Source organism: Rutidosis leptorrhynchoides, chromosome 4 (assembly GCF_046630445.1).
Source record: "Rutidosis leptorrhynchoides isolate AG116_Rl617_1_P2 chromosome 4, CSIRO_AGI_Rlap_v1, whole genome shotgun sequence".
NCBI classification, from domain to species: Eukaryota; Viridiplantae; Streptophyta; class Magnoliopsida; order Asterales; family Asteraceae; genus Rutidosis; species Rutidosis leptorrhynchoides.
In genome coordinates, this window is record NC_092336.1 from 93,628,004 (window position 1) to 93,653,244 (window position 25,241).

Below are 25,241 nucleotides of genomic sequence, written 5' to 3' on the forward strand. Positions count from 1 at the left end.
AAGGGACTGAACAGAATTTTAAGTGATACAACTGGGGGACGACGACTACATATTCAACTAAAATCGATTTGTAACTGATAATCAGCAATAGTAATCCATGAATGTCAAACGATAATGACAAAACTTTTTCTGGTTTACGTCCGGCCTAAAACTCGTTAATCACTCAAAAACTCATTTTTTGTGGTGGTGTGCGGCGGTGGGTTACACAATTATCGTAACTGAAGAGTTACACAATTCACAATTTTGTTAGCATAAATAAAAAGTTTAACCATAAACTTTCATCATACTAGTACGTACTAAATAATATGCGAAGTTGAATAAAACAACATGGTGTATTACAAAAAATATGTAATCGATATTTTAACATGCTATATTGCTATATGAACATTTTCCGAATAATGTGCACCAGATTATTTCGCAAACTTTAAGTGTTTACATACAACGTATTATATGTATAATTATGTATCTATCGTATGTATATACAGGCACTTTCACCTAGTTCCGGCTATAACAAAAATCAATGCTCCACTAGCATAGCCTCGAGTTTTGTCTTGCGGGCTGCATGTTTTAGTTTCTCAAGTGCAACAAGCCCCACCTGCCTAACTCGTTCTCTAGATAACCCCATCCTGTAACACCATATCACGTTAAATGATTAGTAAATCAGAAATGTCACCTTTTTAAGATTAGGTAAAAAGAGAAGAGAGTTTTTACCTTCGACTAATATCTTCCCAAGTAAGAAATTCATTATCAAGACCATAGTACAAACGTATGATCTCTCTTTCACGTTCCCTTAAAGTTGTGGTCATCAACTTGTTCACTTCATCCTGTAAAACGAAAAATACACTATCTGGATCAGCTCGAGAATACTCATTCATTGATTTGAATGCATATGAAGAACGAAATGAAAAATTGATAGTATGAATTTTGTATGATATGTGAAGTACCTTGAGTGCTTCGTTATCTACTCCATGCCAAGGGTTGTTCCCAGGGTGATCATCTGCCATGTACTGTATGTAATGGAAGAACACTCATCATTAGTAACTACAACTACCGAGTGATCTTTTGGATCAATAAAAATATTAGAAGTGGCAATGTTAACCCATTAAAGGGTCGAGTGGGTAAGTTCAGGTAGTGTGTCATCTCTAACAGGTCAGGGTAAAGTAAGAGAAGAAAATAGCTAAAAACTAATCTGTAGGAAACAGTCAACTGGGCTGAATGGTCTGATTTTAGTGCATAACCCTCCACAAATTTTATGTAATTATATGAGACACTAAAGTTATTATATACAAAACTTGGATACAGAGAACTTCAGATCAACCCAATCTAACCCAAAGCATGTATTAATCGTTTTTGACCCATTACCCAACCCAACACATCCATTTTGCAACCTCTGCATAATATAATTTGAGTCCCTGAAAAAGTTATTATATACAAAACAAGGGTAGTTTCTTTACAGAACATATCTTGAGTATAAGTTATAATTAGCCTTACACTGTGAATAGTATCTCCCGGAAGACCATTTAAAGAAGGAAATGCTGGCCTGTCGAGTGAGAATACTTTGCATTTTGCCTGCATGAAAGAGTTTATATATTAGAAAGATGAAATGAATAGTAAACAAAAGTTGAAACGCATAAATGAGTATCATATACTTCAAGTACCTCAGTGGCATTTAGAACTTTCTTTGTTGACATGTTCAAACTCTCTGCAATTTTCTATCAGCAAAAACATGTAGATCATTAGCTCATATTGAAAAAATAAAGGTAAACATGTCAGTTGTAACATTGAATTTAGGTAATCATAATATTTAATATTAAACTTACTTCGATTGACGGGGTGATTCCTTTTTCCTCAAGCTTAGCCTTGGCATTTCGAATTGCACTCAGTCTTTCATGCATATGGATAGGTAATCTCAGGGTTCTAGAGTTTTCAATCAACGCTTTTGAAACACCCTAATATCAAGAAATTAAATGTTACAACAATGAATCCATTTACAGCTTTAAATGGTTCCTAAGTTCTTGTATATAGCAAAAAAATGAATTTAGTTTCCTCACCTGTCTTATCCACCAATAAACATAGGTAGAGATTTTAAACCCCCGTGACGAATCATATTTCTCAATCCCACGAAGTAGTCCAATCAGACCTCCCTAAACAATATTTTCAAGTTATGAAATCAAAAATACATCATCAATAATTGAGTAATACAACTGTTTGTAGCTAAACTACATATACAGGGTCTGTAAGTTGGCTTGATAAAGATAACAGACCTGAACCAGGTCCCCGATTTCAGCTCCCATGCTAGCATACTTTTGTGCAACTGACATTACTAACCGGACATTGCTCATGGCTAGCTTTTCTCTAGCTATTTTGCATTCAATTTGTTTCATTTGTAACTCGGGTCGTGAAATTTTCAGGGATTCTGCAAGTTGGACCTCTGATGGTTCATATCCCAATCTTTCCTTCAATCTAAAAATCCACAAAAATGTACCATCAAGTATCAAGATCATTATATAAACTTCATACAGAGTATATTGCAAGGATTATGCTAATCTACAAACATACCTTGATTTACGCTCTTCTAAGTGCTGACCAATTTTGATCTTTTTTGATAAAACCACAACCTCTGCATGAGTTAACAATGTATCACTAGTTAACCCTTTAACGTAGCCTCCTGCACGATTTTGGAGAAGTTCTGGACTGATTACAAATTTCAAAGGTTTCCTAACACCAACTTCATTAGAAGAAAATCTTTTATTTTCTGTTTTCCTCTGAGTATCTATTCTACGCCTACGGGCAGATTTTCCTGACCCGCTAACATAAATCTTTTTGCAACTTTTTTCTGTTGGATTAGCAGTAGTCACGGTGCTCTCGGTTGTAAGATTCCATTGTTTTTCTAACAAAGACTTCTGTAATAAGAGTAAGGCGTCAACTGAAAACTCTTCATTCGAGCCTTTGACTTCAGAGTGTTCAAATCCTTGAAGCCATTGGTCTATACTGGAATAATCAGAAGCAGCATCCACATGTTCCTTTAGAGCTCGTATGTAATGCGTATCTTGATTATGCCGATTAGATTTAAAACCGTGCCCATAGTTGGACAGCTTTTTTGCACTAATCACGTTCTTAGTTGGAACAAATATAAACCCAAGATCATTACTACTGCTTGAAAGCTTTTCATTTACATCAGAGTAATATGAAGATGAACCCAACTTTGTTAGGCGAATTAGGCAAAATAGTAAAAACCCTAAGATGTAAAAACACAAACCGCCTCATCTGCTTCACTTTGTTGGGCGAAATTAGCTATCGCCTCCGGTTTTTTACCTATCGCCTTACCTCGCTCGCCTCAACCGCCACCGTAACCCGCCTTCCGTACTCCGCCACCGTACTCCGCCACCGTACTTCAACAGCGTACCACGCCACCGTACCCCTTCATTTCGGCCAATAACCGTTCTCAATTGTTTTTATTTTTTATTCGTTTTCAAGCGGTTAATCGTCTAAGAAACATGGTTCTCCGATTATAATATATTTGTGGTTCTCCTTTTCAAGCGGTTATTCCTTTTCAAGCCGCCGAACAACCACCGTAAACCGCCATAATTTCAGTTAGTGAATAAATTTTAAACAATTTCATTCTCTTACTTAATATATATTAATTTTTCACTAGTTCTCAATGGTTATTCTTCTTATTCTTTTTCAATATTTGTTACTTGTTACATAATAAAACATGATTTGAATTGAAGGCGGTATAAGAGGCTTATCGAAATCATGTTTCATCATGTAACAAGTAACAAATATTGAAAAAGAATAAGAACAATAACCATTGAGACCTAATGAAGAACTAATATATTAAGTAAATAAAATGAAATTGTACTAAATTTATTCACTAACCGAAATTATGGCGGTTTATGGTGGTTGTTCGCCGGCTTGAAAAGGAATAACCGCTTGAAAAAGAGAACCACATATATATTATAATCAGACAACCATGTTTCTTACACGATTATCCACTTGAAAACGAATAAGAACGATAACAATTGAGAACGATTGTTGGCCAAAACGATGAGTTACGGTGGCGGGGTATGGTGGTGGAGTACGGTGGCGGAGTACGGTGGGAGGGGTACGGTGGCGGTTGAGGTGAAAGAGGTGAGGCGATAGGTAGAAAACCGGAGGCGATAGCTTATTTCGCCTAACAAAGTGAAGCAGATGAGGCGGTTTGTGTTTTTACATCTTAGGGTTTTTTACCATTTCGTCTAATTCGTCTAACAAAGTTAGGTGAGGCTAAAACATAAACTTAAACATGGCTGTATTTGATTGGTGTAAACATTACGCCATATTCGCCTAAACAATTTTCGCCTAAAAGAGGTAGGTAAGGCGAAAACTTTTTAAAAATTGAAAATAAAAACTAGACGGAAGTATTTTGATGACGTGTAGCATCTTAATTGGATGTAACTTATTTCGCCTAATTCGCCCAAACATTAGGCGAAATGCAAGCTTATACGCTTATTAAAGTGATTTGACATTGTCTATTTATGATAGAGAAGGTGAGAACCGCTTATTTAAGTAAATTCCTCTAAATTATAATGTACTTAACTATGTGGTCAATATTCTGCCCAAAGATCACCAATAAAATAAACGTTTCAAATTATTAATAAAGAAATAATCATCCATTTTATATGAAATCAACACCTAACCGTAATTTCATAATAGGGGAGAGGACTTTACTTTTAACCTGTCAAAACAAGGTGACATGGAACATAACCCATTTAAACACAGTCATTTAACATACCTAATAAACAATCATGCAGTCCATACAATTTGAGTTGTCTTTATTACTTTTTTCTCAAAGAATGACTATTTGCTTTCAAAAAATCATTAATTTTTAAAATATATATGGTCATATCTTACAATTTGAGTGGTACAACAACAACAACAGTACCCAATACCACTTGAGTGGTGTATGGGGGAGGTGAAATGTAGACAATCCTTCCTTTATCCGAGAATAAAAACAAGTCATTTCTCCACCCAGAAAAGTAGAAAAAGTCATCCCTCTCTTTATTCGGCGGATAAAGAGATTGCTTTCGAGTGGACCTCCGGCCTTTTTTTTAAAAAAAAAATAGTAAAATAAAATAATAAATAAATAAATAAATACATAAAAAATGAGACGCCATGAAAATGGTAGAATCAAATTTTCATGGGTTTAAAAGCCTGCCTGAAAATCAATTTAGGCTCTAAGCGGCAGTCAAGACGCCACTTAATCGACGTTTGGTGTTGCCTCAATAAATAAAGCCAAGGAACCTTGTAAACAGAACACGAAAGGTATGCCGGGTGGAAGTTGTTGCACAAGCAAAGAGCCAACCACCCGTAACAAGCACCACTCATGCACCTTTACGGTAGACATCCCCGAAGCCACACAACTAAAAGAAAACCACTCAAGCTCATGAGCAAAGAAGGTCGTCCTCAGCCATAATGACTTCAGGATGCACCGAACGATACGAGACACACACACACCCACACACTCACCACACACACACGCACCCATCTATACACACCCCCATACACACACACACACACACCCAATAAAACATAAACCTATAACCAAACCAGCATACAACCGTACATAAACATACCTACATACCTGCAAGAACACGTACCTACGTACATACAAACACCAACAAAATAAGCAAAAACATACATACAAACCTGCAAAAAAAACAGAAAACCTACAAACATAGACATAAAAAACCTGCACTACAAAACCTACATACATACCTCCCAAAAACAAACGTACAAACCATGCATACATATCAACAAACAAACGTGCATACAAACACCAAAAAACAAAAACCTACTCGTCTACTAGTACTAGTAGATGTAAATAATAAAAAAAGGTAATGATAATGATACTAGTAATAATAATAGTAATATAATAATTATAATAATAATACAAGTACAAGTAGGTTTTTGAGTGGTACTTTGTACAAAATCCAAATTAGTGAGGTCGTTAGACCCCACACCCTTCTTACTAAATTCGTCCCCGGCGGGTAGAATAATTGGATATCATGTTACAAACCACCAATCGACCATATTATTACAGTAATAACTAAATCATTAGATATAACTAAATCATTTATTACAAGGCTATATGTATTAAACAAAAATAAGGTCACATAACGTCTAACCCATCACCTAATACCTTTCCCCTGACTAGTATTATTAGTCAGATATACACGGTCTAATCGAGTTATCCTGTAGCCATTTCCAACCCACTCCCTAAACACATCACCCAATCCCCCTTTCACTTATCTTTTTTTGTTGTTGTCAGGCTTGTTAAACCTTTTAACATGGAACACAACCCAAATTTACACATTTGGGCCATACTCTACTTGAAAATCTATAAGCACATAATGGTGACCAATGAGAATACTTATGTAATTGTGAAGAGAACCTGTTCTTAATATCAGCAGACATAGCCAAAGCTTGCTCCACGTTAGTTGCATCTTCAGCAAACGGGACTTGTTTCCATACACGGAAAATGAACAGGGTGAGCAGATTGGGTAACATGTCAAAAAGAGTTTTAGTGCCTGTCAGATGGATCGGGTCGACCCACAAATATATTATTTTTCCATTTCTTAATAAATAGTAGTGAATGAGTTTTATATGATTGCAAAAATTGTTCCATTACAATAACAATCTGACAAGTTTTAAGTTTAAGAATTTAGCAGGCAATATGCATACACTTTCAGCAATTATCAACATGTTCGACCCAGTTGATGAGTTTATTTTTAAACTAAACTTTTTAATTTGATGCATTTATCAACTCATTCATATGTAAACAAGCCTAAACTGCCATCTCTAGTGAAAGCATAATAAGCTCAGAATGTTCAAGAAACAAATTAGAACCAAAATTTTGTGATTAGAAAGACAAAAATCATAAATTTGTACCTGATAAAAAGAGAGGGTTAAACTGAATTCTATTCTGTAGTTTATTCATCAACACAAGCACTCTATGTATACAAAGGTTAAATCTATTCTAAGTATATAGAAAAAGCTACTTTCTAAGATGCTTTAAACAAAGCTACCTGTTTCTATACCAACTCTTTTAACAGAAACTTTGCAGTATCAAATGACACAGCACTGCTCTCGGTGAGGTCACATTTGTAACCAACTAGAAATTTGTTTACGTTTTCACTTGCATAATATTGGGTGTATTTGGTAAAAAAGCTGGAGCTTATAAGAGCTTAAGCTTATTATTTTCATAAGCTCCAGCTTCTACCATTGTTTGGCAGACAAATATTCTAGAGCTTATGAAAAAAAATAAGCTCTGGAAAAATAAGCTACTAGAAGTAGCTTTTGAAAATAAGTCAGGGAGCTTATGATGGTAAAATTACATTAATAGCCCTTAAATCATTATTTAAAATTAATTTTTGGTACATTCATGTCATTTTACATACAAAAGCTCCAGCTACTTTACCAAACACTTATAAAACATATGCTCCAGCTTCTAGCTTAAAAAATAAGCTTCAACTTCCAGCTCTAGCTACAAGCTCCAGCTCCAGCTCCAGCTACAAGCTAGTTTCATCCAAACACGCCCAATAATAATAACTAGTGAAATGACCCGTGGAATCACGGGTTTGTTTAAATGAAACAGTTTAATAATATATTTTAGATATTAAGTGAACGTAAAGGCTAAAGTTATTTAGTTTAATGACTCATGGAACCACATAGTCCGACTAAGAAACTTGTCAGCTGAACATTTTATCAAATATCTAAAATGCATATTAAACAATTCACATCCAATCATAAGAGATAATATTGATTGTCATTTTATTTTAAAAGTGTAAATTAAAATATAAATTTAGAATTTGGTTCCTTCTGCCTAACTTTTATACCTTGTCATACTTAATTCAAATAATTAATTAAAATAATTCAAAATTATTTAATTTTAATAATTAAAATAATTATTAATAAGACTTAATAATAATAATTACTTAATAATATTTAATGTTAATTCAAAATTATTTAGATTAATGACATCACCCACCATGTTTAAATTTTTTTTATTTTGTTTTTTGATTTTTTTTTAACAAAAGAATTAGACTAATAATGGCATCATCATTATAGAATTTTAATAGAAACTATCGATAATAATAATCATTCTCTTAAAACGACTAGACTCTCCAAATATTTAACTAATTTTTTTTTGTTTTTTTTTGGTGGGGGGGGGGGGGGGGGGGGGGGGGGGCGGGCTAAAATAACGATAACATATAACCAAGTCTTTTCATCAATTGATGAAAAAGACGAACAAAAATACAATTGATCCAAAAGTAAACCAAGGCTCGGAAGCAGTAAACGTTTTCTAAAGCTAAACAAAGAGCATAAGCTAACTAATCCCGAGCCTTGAGCAACCGTAACACTAAAACGCATGCGAGACACATCAAAAAACCACAACCAATACAAAGTCAAACTCTAACCAAAAACTACAAACATAGAAACGAATCAGAACCGCTCAAAAAACTACCCGGAAACCACTTTACCTTTACCTATAGCTTTCCGAGTCTTTATGATCGGCTTAATAACCACACCATCAACCTTCAAACAGGGCGAATCTAAGGGTTAAGGAGTGGGGTCCAATGACCCCACCAGTGTAAAAAAAATTTATACGATGTACTCTTCAAATTTTATAAGACACCACTAAATTTAATTATAGAACCCATATATATTTAAAATTTACAATATGTTTCGAGGTAAACAATCACAAAAGTAACTTTCAAATATAATTAGTTTTGAAAATTGTTTTTGGACCCCATTGGGTCTTCATCCTGGATTCGCCACTGCCTTCAAACGATTAAATTTCTTGTCACCCCGATTTTCAATCGCATATCAAGATACCTTCGTCGAAGCGTTACCAATCCTAACCCCCGGCACGGGAGTAGGAAGCAAGTCTTCCTTCTCAAGACTTTCAAAAAAGCCAAGGTTCCGATCCACTTCAACGAACTAAAATTTTATGCATAATTAAAGATAACCATATGATATAATACACTATAATAAAATAATAGCTATATCTAATCGAAAAGTATAAATTCTTACAAAATCCACACCAATTGTGCTGATATAACCATCAAGATATGAGTCATCCTGTATGAAAATTAATCAAGATTTTAAAGGAGGAACATTTAAAATCAAGCAGCATTATATATGGCTAATCTTCAGGCAAGTAGATATATGACACACCATAACATTTTCTTACAGTAAATCTAAGCAAAACACAAAATTTGCCGAAACAAGTTGTCATTGCACGAAATGCCAAGTATTCCATAACAGATACAATTACCATATACTGTTGAACAAAAAAGAGAAATACGTTATAGATTTAAAAGAAGCATTATGAAACTTATGACTTATCCAATATCTCAAACAACCATGGGTATGTTTGGCAAAACTAGCCAAAGTATTGTCATTTGCAATATAGCCGATTAAAAATAGGACTTACTATTCAGGATTCAGGATTCATGATTGTAAAATTGAGCCAACGGTGAAGGAGATTTGTGTTGAGGTGTGGAGACATTTAAACAAACGCTGAAAGAAAAAAAAAAGTGTCACTAAAAACTGTTTAAACAAGGGTGTAAAGAGGATCAAGATGGCTAGTTGATGATTACTTGAAGCATGCTTATGTATTCTTGTTCTCCTATAAATGTTCCTGATTATAACTCATTGTAAACTTACCACCACGAAATTTAATCAATAAGAACACTCTTTGGTTGGCCGTGGACTAAAGCAATCACAAACGATTGCATATAACCACGTTAAATTCCCGTGTTTTTATCATTCTTGCTTGTGTTACGATTATCACTATATTTTTCGTTTGTTGGAAGTGGGTTAGATAACTTGGGTTATCTTGTCTTGTTTGGGCTCACCTAATCGGGTTTCCTAACAAGTGGTATCAAGAGCTCTCGGGTTTACGAGTATTCGGGAACAATGGCGGAAAAGAGTGATGTGAAGATCGATCGGTTTGATGGAACCGACTTTAGTTTTTGGAAGATGCAAATGGAAGATATGCTCTATCAAAAGAAGCTTTACCAACCCTTGAAGGGTGTTAAGCCGGAGGGAATGGATCAAGGCGAGTGGGAATTGTTGGATAGGCAAGCCCTAGGAGTTGTTCGGCTTTCTCTGGCCAAGAACGTCGCTTACAACATTGTGGGTGAAACCACAACGGAGGGATTGATTACGGCTTTATCTAACATGTATGAAAAGCCATCCGCTTTGAACAAGGTTTTCCTAGTTAGGCAATTGGTGAACACTAGAATGATGGAGGGATCCTCGGTGGCGGATCATGTGAACGAATTTAATTTGATTTTAACCCGGTTAAAATCGGTTGATATTAAATTTGATGATGAGCTACAAGCGTTATTTTTACTATCTTCATTGCCCGATAGTTGGTCAAGTTTAGTGACGGCGGTTAGTGGTTCATCCGGAACTACTAAACTCACTTTTGAAGGAATCCGTGATTTGATTCTTAGCGAAGGTATTCGTATGAAAGATTCGAATAGGAGTTCGGGTTCGGTTCTAAGTGTTAGTCGGGGAAAAACTAAGTCGCGAAGTATGTCAAGGAGCAAGAGTGTGGTGTGTTGGAATTGTCAACAAGTAGGTCACTATAGGTCGAAGTGCCCGAGTTTAGTGTCGGGTGGGAGTTTAACGAATGCGGTGATCGAAGATGCGTTGTTGTGCCAAGAAGAGGTTCTTGACGAATCTTGGGTTTTAGATTCGGGTGCCTCGTTTCATGCTACCCCATACATGAACGAGATGGTAAATTTCAAGTCGTATTCCGGTAAGGTTCGAGTCGCGAACGGGAGTATACTTGATGTTGCGGGAATTGGTGATCTAATGGTTAAACATACTTGGATCTTGAAGAACGTGAGGTTCATTCCAAAGCTCAAAAGTAGGTTAATCTCGGTTGGGCAGTTGGATAATGATAAGTGTCATGTCCTATTTGGAGATCAAAGGTGGAAGGTGTTTAATGGAGGTCATGTGGTTGCTCGCGGGTATAAGAGGGGAGCCAAGTATATGGTTGAAGAAGGGCTAGGTGATTTTGGTGGTGTTAAAATTCCTAGTATGCTAATGCTTTCCGGGTTTGTTGAGGGATCTTGTTTGAGTGGGAGCTCAAGGGAAGTCGAAGCTAGTGAAGATTCAGGACGAATTGGTTATACTAGAGCTTTCGTTACTTCAGGTAGATCTTCTTCAATGGCAACTTTGTTGCAATCGGCCGAAGAAGATGAACAAGAGATTTTCATGAGAGTCACTGTTAAAGAAACATCTGTACAGTGGGAGTTGGCTCGTGGTGGAAAATCGGGTTTGTCAAAAGACGTGTGCGCGTATGTAGTCGGTGTACCAATGGTGAAAGCAAAGGCGGTTATGTGGAAGATCAAGGGTGTGAATGCATTCTCACACGGTTGCCTTGATGGCATTGTCCACATGTTTGATCTACCGGGTGGTTTATTCTATGTTGAAAAGATAAATCGGGTGGATGTTATTGTGTACGGGTGGATCGCTTGGGCGATGGGGTTAATTGAGTCGGGTCGGACTCAAACGACCCGTTATCTCCTAGTGTAAGGAGATATGTGTCAAATCCAAAGAGTTGTTGTTGTTTGTGTTTTATTTTCCCAAGCAGGTAACATGGTGATCAAATTATAGCTCAACGGAAGGAGGTGTAATTAGTAGGTCAAAGTTGTTATTGTGGGATAATAATGTTTGAAGTCTAACAAGTAGCATTGAAGACCTTATATCGAAAGTCTACTCATCCGTGAGTTGAGGTGCGTGTTCTAAACGGTAATTGGAGGACCCAAATGGCGTTTGGCGGTGTGTAAATGGTATTTAATGTTCTTGGTTAGATTAGGCGAGTTTACGAAGATTGAGTTTGTTAAAAGTCTCCAAGTGGGAGATTTGTTGAGGTGTGGAGACATTTAAACAAACGCTGGAAAAAAAAAAGTGTCACTAAAAACTGTTTAAACACTTGCACGGATTTTGCAGATTTCGGTAAGCGTGAAACAGAGCAAAACAGTGCAAAAACAGAGAAAAATGATGGTGCGCGGTGATGGTGCGCGGCGCGCACCCTGCGCGCACTAGGTGAAACTTGATCAGAAGGTTTGCTCGAAGAATCAAGAGTGAACGGCGCGCACGTTTAAGTGTGCACGGCGCGCACGTTGTCTGGCAGTGAGCTGTCAGCATGTTGATCAACTTTTGCACATGGGATCCGTATTTGGTTGTTCAAGTTGTCACTTTAGGTGCATGTGGGCTACTTTACACCTTGTTTTAGAGCTGTGAACATGCTAATACAAGGGTGTAAAGAGGATCAAGATGGCTAGTTGATGATTACTTGAAGCATGCTTATGTATTCTTGTTCTCCTATAAATGTTCCTGATTATAACTCATTGTAAACTTACCACCACGAAATTTAATCAATAAGAACACTCTTTGGTTGGCCGTGGACTAAAGCAATCACAAACGATTGCATATAACCACGTTAAATTCCCTTGTTTTTATCATTCTTGCTTGTGTTACGATTATCACTATATTTTTCGTTTGTTGGAAGTGGGTTAGATAACTTGGGTTATCTTGTCTTGTTTGGGCTCACCTAATCGGGTTTCCTAACAATTTGTTTCAACGGCCGGGAAATGACCTTGAAATGGGATATCTCCGGTGTAAGGGACTGAACAGAATTTTAAAAGATACAACTGGGGACATATTCAACTTTAATCGATTTGTAACTGATAATCAGCCATAGTAATCCTTGAATGTCAAACAATAATGACAACTTTTTCTGGTTTACATCCGGCCTAAAACTCGTTAATCGCTCAAAAACTCATTTTTTGCGGTGGTGTGCGGCGGTGGGTTACACAATTATCGTAACTGAAGAGTTACGCAATTCACAATTTTGTTAGCATAAATAAAAGTTTTAACCATAAACTTTCATCATACTAGTACTAAATAATATGCGAAGTTGAATAAAACAACATGGTGTATTACAAAAAATATGTAATCGATATTTTAACATGCTATATTGCTATATGAACATTTTCCGAATAATGTGCACCAGATTATTTCGCAAACTTTAAGTGTTTACATACAACGTATTATACGTATAATTATGTATCTATCGTATGTATATACAGGCACTTTCACCTAGTTCCGGCTATAATAAAAATCAATGCTCCACTAGCATAGCCTCGAGTTTTGTCTTGCGGGCTGCATGTTTTAGTTTCTCAAGTGCAACAAGCCCCACCTGCCTAACTCGTTCTCTAGATAACCCCATCCTGTAACACCATATCACGTTAAATGATTAGTAAATCAGAAATGTCACCTTTTTAAGATTAGGTAAAAAGAGAAGAGAGTTTTTACCTTCGACTAATATCTTCCCAAGTAAGGAATTCATTATCAAGACCATAGTACAAACGTATGATCTCTCTTTCACGTTCCCTTAAAGTTGTGGTCATCAACTTGTTCACTTCATCCTGTAAAACGAAAAGTACACCATCTGGATCAGCTCAAGAATACTCATTCATTAATTTGAATGCATATGAAGAACGAAATGAAACATTGATAGAATGAATTTGAAATGATATGTTTAGTACCTTGAGTGCTTCGTTATCTACTCCATGCCAAGGGTTGTTACCAGGGTGATCATCTGCCATGTACTGTAACAGTAATGTAAGAACACTCATCATTAGTAACTACAACTACCTAGTGGCCTTTTGGATTAATATAAATATTAGAAGTGGCAATGGTAACCCATTAAAGGGTCGAGTGGGTAAATCCAGGTAGTGGGTCATCTCTAACAGGTCAGGGTAAAGTAAGAAGAAAATAGCTAAAAACTAATCTGTAGGAAACAGTCAACTGGGCTGAATGGTCTATTTTTAGTGCATAACCCTCCAGAAATTTTTGTAATTATAAAAGGTTGCAAAATTCGCTATTCGGGGATTAATCGGTCAGGACTTTGAAAGGATTAATCGGCAATTCGGGGATTAATCGAGGATTAAATTGGATTGTACTTTATGCATTAAATATTAAATTTCAAAAATTATATGTTTAAATATAGAAGAAAATATATATATAAACATAAACTTTAACATAATTGTCTAAATTTGTTCATTTTATTCAAAAACTATAAATTTCTAGCTTAAAATCATATTAAAATGCTGACCAATTTTTATTTTGACCGAATTTGATTATCAAATTCGATTTTGACCTATCAATTAACGTTGACCGATTAATTAAACGGATTATGGAAAATCGGAACGGATTGCTCTTAAAAATGATTAATCGGGGATTAATCGGCGAGTAGTCGGGTTTTTTACAACATCTGATTATATGAGACACTAAAGTTATTATATACAAACTTGGATAAAGAGAATTTCAGATCAACCCAATCTAACCCAAAGCATGTATTAATCGTTTTTGACCCATTACCCAACCCAACACATCCATTTTGCAACCTCTGCATAATATAAATTGAGTCCCTACAAAAGTTATTATATACACAACAAGGGTAGTTTCTTTACACAATATATCTTGAGTATAAGTTATAATTAGCCTTACACTGTGAATAGTATCTCCTGGAAGACCATTTAAAGAAGGAAACGCTGGCCTGTCAAGTGAGAATACTTTGCATTTTGCCTGCACGAAAATTTTGTATATTATAAAGATGAAATGAATAGTGAGCAGAAGCTGAAGCACATAAATGAGTATCATATACTTCAAGTACCTCAGTGGCATTTAGAACTTTCTTTGTTGACATGTTCAAACTTTCTGCAATTTTCTATCAGCAAAAAGATGTAGATCATTAGCTCATATTGAAAAAATAAAGGTAAACATGTCAGTTGTAACATTGAATTTAGATAATCATAATATTTAATATTTAACTTACTTCGATTGACGGGGTTATTCCTTTTTCCTCAAGCTTAGCCTTGGCATTTCGTATTGCACTCAGTCTTTCATGCATATGTATAGGTAATCTCAGGGTTCTAGAGTTTTCAATCAACGCTTTTGAAACACCCTATGATCAAGAAATTAAACGCTACAACGATTTAATCCATTTACATCTTTAAATACTTCCAAATTCTTGTATATAACAAAAATAAGAATTTAGTTTCCTCACCTGTCTTATCCACCAATAAACATAGGTAGAGATTTTAAACCCGCGCGACGAATCATATTTTTCAATCCCACGAAGTAGTCCGATCAGACCTCCCTACAGAAACAATATTTTCAAGTTATGAAATCAAGAATTCAACATCTATAATTGAGTAATACAACTTTTTGTAGCTAAACTACATATACAGGGTCTGTAAGTTGGCTTGATAAAGATAACATACCTGAACCAAGTCCCCGATTTCAGCTCCCATGCTAGCATACTTTTGTGCAACCGACATTACTAACCGGACATTGCTCATGGCTAGCTTTTCTCTAGCTATTTTGCATTCAATTTGTTTCATTTGTAACTCGGGTCGTGAAATTTTCAGGGATTCTGCAAGTTGGACCTCTGATGGTTCATATCCCAATCTTTCCTTCAATCTAAAAATTCACAAAAATGTACCATCAAGTATCAAGATCATTATATAAACTTCATACGGAGTATATTGCAAGGATTATGCTAATTTACAAACATACCTTGATTTACGCTCTTCTAAGTGCTGACCAATTTTGATCTTTTTTGATAAAACCACAACCTCTGCATGAGTTAACAATGTATCACTAGTTAACCCTTTAACGTAGCCTCTTGCACGATTTTGGAGAAGTTCTGGACTGATTACAAATTTCAAAGGTTTCCTAACACCAACTTCATTAGAAGAAAATCTTTTATTTTCTGTTTTCCTCTGAGTATCTATTCTACGCCTACGGGCAGATTTTCCCGACCCGCTAACATAAATCTTTTTGCAACTTTTTTCTGTTGGATTAGCAGTAGTCACGGTGCTCTCGGTTGTAAGATTCCATTGTTTTTCTAACAAAGACTTCTGTAATAAGAGTAAGGCGTCAACTGAAAACTCTTCATTCGAGCCTTTGAGTTCTGAGTGTTCAAATCCTTGAAGCCATTGGTCTATACTGGAATAATCAGAAGCAGCATCCACATGTTCCTTTAGAGCTCGGATGTAATGCGTATCTTGATTATGTCGATTAGATTTAAAACCGTGCCCATAGTTGGACAACTTTTTTGCACTAATCACATTCTTACTTGGAACAAATATAAACCCGAGATCACTACTACTGCTTGAAAGCTTTTCACTCACATCAGAGTAATATGAAGATGAACCCAACAATCTTTCACCTGCCTTTAGTCCAACTACTGCAGTTGTAGCCATCATTTAACTTTCTTCACAGCAGTAGACAGAGTTGATTTACTAAAACCATAGAACTTTCTCTCTTCTAAGATTACTTAACAATGAAGTTGTTGGAATAGCACTTATGGCTTCTCCCAAATTAGCTGGCAACCAAAAAACACACAATAGACTTATTATATCTTTCACAATAGCAATACACTCGGTGACGGTTTGACACAAACTTAAGTCACGTTTGGGGGACTCAAATTTAAGGCACAATCAATTCAACTTCTGAACTATATGAGCTCCAGTAATACTCGTCCGAACAAATGTTTACTCTAATAATTAAATGCTTGTAAATCAAAGACAGAAATCTAGCCTACTGTTTTAATTAACTTAACTCAAGGTGAATTTTCTCCCAAGTCAAACCAGCTCTATTACTGTTGAAACTGCTGTTATATGCTTATATTCCGGCTATTATTGATAAGTTTCACTAGATTATATCAAAATAAACAACATCAAGCTTTTAATCACCAATTAAAATATCACATGGTCTTCCTATTTTATAAAAAAATGTTAGTATCATACATCATACATATTTTGCATAAGACATGGCATCAAACTTCAATCATTAGTTAATAGTCCTACAAGTAGTATCATCACCAGCAACATAAGTTATACACTTGAGTGCAGGATGGTACATCATTGATAACCGTATATAAACTACAATTGCGATGTATTGAAGAGCAAAAACGGCCCTAAGTACGTAGTAATAGCTAACACAGATTAAACTTCACATCGATAATAACGAAATTTTACCACAAAATAGATTTCAGAACACATGATGCGATCTGAAATCCGGTAACAGTAATAATATATATATTTACGAAGCAAAATATACCTAAAAGTTACGATCAATCAATCGATCAATAAGTTGTGATTCAACTAAAGTAATCACATCGACGAAACGAATTGTGAGATTAAGGATCGACGGGAAAATGAAAATAATTACCTCAATTTAGGTTGAAATTATGAAGATATATGAATCGCTGATGCAACGTTATGCAAAGCGTTATGAGATTTTGCAGGGTTAAGGAGCGAATGTGTGGTGATTATGATGAGTTTTCAAAGTGAGTGAACCTCAATAAACTGTGGTGTCACTGTGCAAAATCAACTTCTATTTTCTTGGTTTATAAATATTCCTACTATTTTATTATTATTATAGCATTTAAATTTATATATTACAAAAATAAATAAAAAAGAAAGATATTTGTGTTATAATTTTCAACTTATAACTACCAAATATAATTATATTTATTTATGAAATATTAGTAAAGAGAGAATAAGTGTGTATTTCATATAGTTCTATGAAATGGTGCAAGTTTACAAGCATATCATCATGGTGTATTTATACTACTAAGAAATACTATGCAAGTGGTACAAAATTGACTAAAAGTTTGTACAAATTTGACTATCCATATATGCATGATTATTTTAATTATCATAACACTCTCCCTTGGATAGAAATTTTATTTTGAAGATCAACTATAAGTTACTGCCTCGTTAAAAACTTTTGCTAAAGAAAATCCAGTGAGAAAAAACTTTAGCTAAGGGAAAAAGAGTGCAATATAGAGTTGTCTCCCACTCAAGTAGACATCGTTGATCTTTTACATCTTTTGAACATGTCTCATTCCAATATTGTGAACTTGTGTTCTGAAAATAGCAGTTAGGAGTGCTTTGGTATAAAGATCAGCAGAGTTGTTGATTGAACGTATCTCATTCTAATCTGGTTGTCTTTTACGAGATCTTGAGTATATGAGAAGAATCTGAGGTTTTTATCTGAAACTGTATCATCTAAATCTTTTATGTACAAGTTTAGCCCCTGTGATTTGTCTACAGTCTCCTTCATGATTTGCTCAAACCCTTGTTTCAATTCCTATTCCCTTTTAGTCTTTTCTGAGCCTTACCAACATACCATTCTTTTCCATTAAACTTATGACCGTTAAGACCGTCTATGGCTTTGAGCAGGAAGGACAGAGAACCCATTCGAGTAAAATCTATGAATATAATGATTCATAATAACATTACTACTCAAATAAAGGAGGCGCAACAAGGAGTTTTAAAAGAGGGAAATTTAAAGGATGAAATACCCAAAGGATCGGAGAAGCATCTTAATATTCGGGAAGACGGAACCCGGTATAGGGCTGAAAAGATTTGGGTACCAAAATTTGGAGATATGAGAGAAATGGTACTTAGAGAAGCTCATAAAACCAGATACTCAATACATCCTGGAACGGGGAAGATGTACAAGGATCTCAAGAAACATTTTTGGTGGCCGGGTATGAAAGCCGATGTTGCTAAATACGTAGGAGAATGTTTGACGTGTTCTAAGGTCAAAGCTGAGCATCAGAAACCATCAGGTCTACTTCAACAACCCGAAATCCCGGAATGGAAATGGGAAAACATTACCATGGATTTCATCACTAAATTACCAAGGACTGCAAGTGGTTTTGATACTATTTGGGTAATAGTTGACCGTCTCACCAAATCAGCACACTTCTTGCCAATAAGAGAAGATGACAAGATGGAGAAGTTAGCACGACTGTATTTGAAGGAAGTCATCTCCAGACATGGAATACCAATCTCTATTATCTCTGATAGGGATGGCAGATTTATTTCAAGATTCTGGAAGACATTACAGCAAGCATTAGGAACTCGTCTAGACATGAGTACTGTCTATCATCCACAAACTGATGGGCAGAGCGAAAGGACGATACAAACGCTTGAAGACATGCTACGAGCATGTGTTATTGATTTCGGAAACAGTTGGGATCGACATCTACCGTTAGCAGAATTTTCCTACAACAACAGCTACCATTCAAGCATTGAGATGGCGCCGTTTGAAGCACTTTATGGTAGAAAGTGCAGGTCTCCGATTTGTTGGAGTGAAGTGGGGGATAGACAGATTACGGGTCCGGAGATTATACAAGAAACTACCGAGAAGATCATCCAAATTCAACAACGGTTGAAAACCGCCCAAAGTCGACAAAAGAGCTACGCTGACATTAAAAGAAAAGATATAGAATTTGAAATTGGAGAGATGGTCATGCTTAAAGTTGCACCTTGAAAAGGCGTTGTTCGATTTGGTAAACGAGGGAAATTAAATCCAAGGTATATTGGACCATTCAAGATTATTGATCGTGTCGGACCAGTAGCTTACCGACTAGAGTTACCTCAACAACTCGCGGCTGTACATAACACTTTCCACGTCTCGAATTTAAAGAAATGTTTTGCTAAAGAAGATCTCACTATTCCATTAGATGAAATCCAAATCAACGAAAAACTTCAATTCATCGAAGAACCCGTCGAAATAATGGATCGTGAGGTTAAAAGACTTAAGCAAAACAAGATACCAATTGTTAAGGTTCGATGGAATGCTCGTAGAGGACCCGAGTTCACCTGGGAGCATGAAGATCAAATGAAGAAGAAATACCCGCATCTATTTCCAGAAGATTCGTCAACACCTTCAACAGCTTAAAATTTCGGGACGAAATTTATTTAACGGGTAGGTACTGTAGTGACCCGAACTTTTCCATGTTTATATATATTAATTGAGATTGATATTTACATGATTAAATGTTTCCAACATGTTAAGCAATCAAACTTGTTAAGACTTGATTAATTGAAATATGTTTCATATAGACAATTGACCACCCAAGTTGATCGGTGATTCACGAACGTTAAAACTTGTAAAAACTATATGATGACATATATATGGATATATATATAGTTAACATAATACTATGATAAGAAAACATATCATAAAGTATATTAACAATGAACTACATATGTAAAAATAAGACTACTAACTTAATGATTTTTAAACGAGACATATATGTAACGATTATCGTTGTAAAGACATTTAATGTATATATATCATATTAAGAGATATTCATACATGATAATATCATGATAATATAATAATTTAAAATCTCATTTGATATTATAAACATTGGGTTAACAACATTTAACAAGATCGTTAACCTAAAGGTTTCAAAACAACACTTACATGTAACGACTAACGATGACTTAACGACTCAGTTAAAATGTATATACATGTAGTGTTTTAATATGTATTTATACACTTTTGAAAGACTTCAATACACTTATCAAAATACTTCTACTTAACAAAAATGCTTACAATTACATCCTCGTTCAGTTTCATCAACAATTCTACTCGTATGCACCCGTATTCGTACTCGTACAATACACAGCTTTTAGATGTATGTACTATTAGTATATACACTCCAATGATCAGCTCTTAGCAGCCCATGTGAGTCACCTAACACATGTGGGAACCATCATTTGGCAACTAGCATGAAATATCTCATAAAATTACAAAAATATGAGTAATCATTCATGACTTATTTACATGAAAACAAAATTACATATCCTTTATATCTAATCCATACACCAACGACCAAAAACACCTACAAACACTTTCATTCTTCAATTTTCTTCATCTAATTGATCTCTCTCAAGTTCTATCTTCAAGTTCTAAGTGTTCTTCATAAATTCCAAAAGTTCTAGTTTCATAAAATCAAGAATACTTTCAAGTTTGCTAGCTCACTTCCAATCTTGTAAGGTGATCATCCAAACTCAAGAAATCTTTGTTTCTTACAGTAGGTTATCATTCTAATACAAGGTAATAATCATATTCAAACTTTGGTTCAATTTCTATAACTATAACAATCTTATTTCAAGTGATGATCTTACTTGAACTTGTTTTCGTGTCATGATTCTGCATCAAGAACTTCGAGCCATCCAAGGATCCATTGAAGCTAGATCCATTTTTCTCTTTTCCAGTAGGTTTATCCAAGGAAATTAAGGTAGTAATGATGTTCATAACATCATTCGATTCATACATATAAAGCTATCTTATTCGAAGGTTTAAACTTGTAATCACTAGAACATAGTTTAGTTAATTCTAAACTTGTTCGCAAACAAAAGTTAATCCTTCTAACTTGACTTTTAAAATCAACTAAACACATGTTCTATATCTATATGATATGCTAACTTAATGATTTAAAACCTGGAAACACGAAAAACACCGTAAAACCAGATTTACGCCGTCGTAGTAACACCGCGGGCTGTTTTGGGTTAGTTAATTAAAAACTATGATAAACTTTGATTTAAAAGTTGTTATTCTGAGAAAATGATTTTTATTATGAACATGAAACTATATCCAAAAATTATGATTAAACTCAAAGTGGAAGTATGTTTTCTAAAATGGTCATCTAGACGTCGTTCTTTCGACTGAAATGACTACCTTTACAAAAACGACTTGTAACTTATTTTTCCGACTATAAACCTATACTTTTCTGTTTAGATTCATAAAATAGAGTTCAATATGAAACCATAGCAATTTGATTCACTCAAAACGGATTTAAAATGAAGAAGTTATGGGTAAAACAAGATTGGATAATTTTTCTCATTTTAGCTACGTGAAAATTGGTAACAAATCTATTCCAACCATAACTTAATCAACTTGTATTGTATATTATGTAATCTTGAGATACCATAGACACGTATACAATGTTTCGACCTATCATGTCGACACATCTATATATATTTCGGAACAACCATAGACACTCTATATGTGAATGTTGGAGTTAGCTATACAGGGTTGAGGTTGATTCCAAAATATATATAGTTTGAGTTGTGATCAATACTGAGATACGTATACACTGGGTCGTGGATTGATTCAAGATAATATTTATCGATTTATTTCTGTACATCTAACTGTGGACAACTAGTTGTAGGTTACTAACGAGGACAGCTGACTTAATAAACTTAAAACATCAAAATATATTAAAAGTGTTGTAAATATATTTTGAACATACTTTGATATATATGTATATATTGTTATAGGTTCGTGAATCAACCAGTGGCCAAGTCTTACTTCCCGACGAAGTAAAAATCTGTGAAAGTGAGTTATAGTCCCACTTTTAAAATCTAATATTTTTGGGATGAGAATACATGCAGGTTTTATAAATGATTTACAAAATAGACACAAGTACGTGAAACTACATTCTATGGTTGAATTATCGAAATCGAATATGCCCCTTTTTATTAAGTCTGGTAATCTAAGAATTAGGGAACAGACACCCTAATTGACGCGAATCCTAAAGATAGATCTATTGGGCCTAACAAACCCCATCCAAAGTACCGGATGCTTTAGTACTTCGAAATTTATATCATATCCGAAGGGTGTCCCGGAATGATGGGGATATTCTTATATATGCATCTTGTTAATGTCGGTTACCAGGTGTTCACCATATGAATGATTTTTATCTCTATGTATGGGATGTGTATTGAAATATGAAATCTTGTGGTCTATTGTTACGATTTGATATATATAGGTTAAACCTATAACTCACCAACATTTTTGTTGACGTTTAAAGCATGTTTATTCTCAGGTGAATATTAAGAGCTTCCGCTGTTGCATACTAAAATAAGGACAAGATTTGGAGTCCATATTTGTATGATATTGTGTAAAAACTGCATTCAAGAAACTGATTTCGATGTAACATATTTGTATTGTAAACCATTATGTAATGGTCGTGTGTAAACAGGATATTTTAGATTATCATTATTTGATAATCTACGTAAAGCTTTTTAAACCTTTATTTATGAAATAAAGGTTATGGTTTGTTTTAAAAATGAATGCAGTCTTTGAAAAACGTCTCATATAGAGGTCAAAACCTCGCAACGAAATCAATTAATATGGAACGTTTTTAATCAATAAGAACGGGACATTTCAGTTGGTATCCGAGCGTTGGTCTTAGAGAACCAGAATTTTGCATTAGTGTGTCTTATCGAGTTTGTTAGGATGCATTAGTGAGTCTGGACTTCGACCGTGTTTATTTGAAAAATGATTGCTTAACAAATTTTGTTGGAAACTATATATTTTTAACATGTGAATATTATGTGATATATTAATCTCTTAACGCGTTTGATATTATGTGATAGATGTCTACCTCTAGAACAAGTCCCATTGACTCACCTAATAATAATGAAGAGTCAAATGTAAATTGGAATGATTCGTGGACTGATTCACAAGTTCCCGAAGAGGAACCGGAAGAAGAGTCGGAACCGGAAGAAGAATCGGAACCGGAAGAAGAATCGGAACCGGATGAAGAAATAGAACCGGTGGGGGAAATAATAAAACGGTTAAGTAAAAGAAAATCCTCAACCAACCGACCAAGGTTAATTATGGTCAATGGTGTTTCCGCCAAGGAAGCAAAATATTGGGAGGATTACCAATTCTCCGATGAATCGGATTCCGACGAGAATTCCGATGATGTTATAGAAATTACCCCAACTGAATTTAAAAAGGCAAAAGAAAATAATAAGGGAAAGGGCATAAAAATAGAGAAATCTAATTCCAACCCCGATGAACTTTATATGTATCGTCAACGCCCGAAGTCCTTAAGTTGTAACAATGACCCGGGAACCTCTAAACCACCAGGTTTTTCTAAATCAATGTGGACAACGACGGCTCGTATTAGGGGAACATCATATATCCCTAGAAACTTGGCAAAACGAACCAAAACCGAAGAAGAAGAAACGAGCGAGTCGGAATAAGATAGTTGTATTCGTGTGGTGTAATATATGTAATATAGTGTTCTTATGCTTTATGATATATGTAAAAATTGCTTGTATTAATAAGTATTTTTTTATGAATCTAACTCTTGTCTATTTTACAGTTTAAAAACACAAAATGGATAGACAACCCAATATTTTAAGAGACCTACCCGGAGACATGATTGATGAAATCTTGTCTAGAGTCGGCCAGAATTCTTCGGCACAACTATTTAAGGCTAGATCAGTTTGTAAGACATTCGAAGAACGTTCCAAGAATGTCTTGGTTTATAAGAGACTTTCGTTTGAAAGATGGGGGATATCACATTGGGAAACCCATAAGTTACGATGTGTTTACTTTGACGCATATATTGCGGGGAACCCAAATGCTATTTTACGCAACGGGTTAAGAAATTATTTTGACTCAATATATCCGAATATTGGACTTCGTGATTTAGAAAAAGCGGCTAACATGCAACATAAAGAAGCATGTTATGCTTACGGATTAGTAATGTTCGCTTCTCACCAAAGTGAGAACAAGAACATCGGGCTACAACTATTAAACAAAACGTTTCCACAAGTGACGGAGTCGGCAATTGGGGTAAGAAATGAGGTTTTTAGATTATTACGGGACTGTTGGACATTACGTAACCCTCATCCCTTTGATGACGTTACAACACGCTGTCTTATCAACGGCCATAACGGTTATGTTGCACAAGACCAAGGATGGGAAGTAGTCCTAGTAAAACCAGAATGCATGACTTGTTTCTGGACGTATGAATTACGTGTCTTTATTGCCTTTGCTGAACGACTTGTGTACTAGCTAGAATTGTCTTCACAACTATCTTGTATCAAAGTTATTGTGTGCTATATTTCATGCTTTATGTAAAATAAGCGGTATTGTAAGTTTGTAAAATATTGTATAAAAGTTTGAACGCGAAATATTATTATAATCAGTTTTTCATATAGAATTGTAGTAGTTGAATTGTATATTAGCTACTAAGTATGAACTTAACGGGTAGGTACTACCCGAATTTAAACTTATAAAACGCTAATATGAAGAAAAAGCTTTTATAAATGAGTTCATATTATGCTACGAAATACTATTAACTACTCTTAATATTCTGTATGATTAACTTGTTCCATTTAACTATTTTGAAGGAAATGGCACCGACTACTCGACACACCGTGAATATGAATGAAGAGGAATTCCGTACTTTTCTAGCTTCAAACATAGCCGCAGTACAGGCTGCGCTACATACCAACAATAACCTTGGATCTAGCAGTACAGGAAATCGTGTA

The 25,241-nt window shown here is 35.1% G+C and overlaps 2 protein-coding genes across 2 annotated transcripts; both read right to left on the minus strand.

The window, feature by feature from the left end:
* Positions 1–313: 313 nt before the first annotated feature.
* LOC139840817 (RNA polymerase sigma factor sigA-like) lies at positions 314–9,446 on the minus strand. Its single transcript, XM_071831062.1, has 15 exons — positions 9,408–9,446; positions 9,236–9,325; positions 9,076–9,123; positions 8,878–8,982; positions 5,624–5,688; positions 3,328–3,421; positions 2,560–3,203; positions 2,265–2,463; positions 2,052–2,144; positions 1,821–1,949; positions 1,659–1,712; positions 1,492–1,569; positions 945–1,007; positions 712–824; positions 314–626 (listed from the first exon to the last, which is right to left on the minus strand). The coding sequence occupies exons 1-15, from the start codon at positions 9,444–9,446 to the stop codon at positions 518–520; spliced, it is 1,923 nt and encodes a 640-aa protein (XP_071687163.1). The 3' UTR covers positions 314–517.
* Positions 9,447–13,056: 3,610 nt separating this feature from the next.
* LOC139839940 (RNA polymerase sigma factor sigA-like) lies at positions 13,057–17,468 on the minus strand. The gene is made up of 10 exons (XM_071830155.1): positions 17,308–17,468; positions 15,649–16,459; positions 15,354–15,552; positions 15,137–15,229; positions 14,906–15,034; positions 14,744–14,797; positions 14,578–14,655; positions 13,614–13,676; positions 13,381–13,493; positions 13,057–13,295 (listed from the first exon to the last, which is right to left on the minus strand). The coding sequence occupies exons 2-10, from the start codon at positions 16,338–16,340 to the stop codon at positions 13,187–13,189; spliced, it is 1,530 nt and encodes a 509-aa protein (XP_071686256.1). The 5' UTR covers positions 16,341–16,459; positions 17,308–17,468; the 3' UTR covers positions 13,057–13,186.
* Between the last annotated feature and the right edge of the window lie 7,773 nt (positions 17,469–25,241).

Excerpts from the sequence above, each read along its gene's own strand:
- LOC139840817 (XM_071831062.1), bottom strand. The coding sequence starts at position 9,446 with ATGACAATACTTTGGCTAGTTTTGCCAAACATACCCATG. Across the intron at positions 8,983-9,075 it reads GCACAATTGGTGTGGATTTT|TTCGTTGAAGTGGATCGGAA; the intron begins GTAAGAATTTAT and ends ATAAAATTTTAG. Across the intron at positions 1,950-2,051 it reads TTTATTGGTGGATAAGACAG|GGTGTTTCAAAAGCGTTGAT; the intron begins GTGAGGAAACTA and ends TCTTGATATTAG.
- LOC139839940 (XM_071830155.1), bottom strand. The coding sequence starts at position 16,340 with ATGATGGCTACAACTGCAGTAGTTGGACTAAAGGCAGGTGAAAGATTG. Across the intron at positions 14,798-14,905 it reads GAATAACCCCGTCAATCGAA|AAAATTGCAGAAAGTTTGAA; the intron begins GTAAGTTAAATA and ends TTTTGCTGATAG. Across the intron at positions 14,656-14,743 it reads AAGTTCTAAATGCCACTGAG|GCAAAATGCAAAGTATTCTC; the intron begins GTACTTGAAGTA and ends ATTTTCGTGCAG.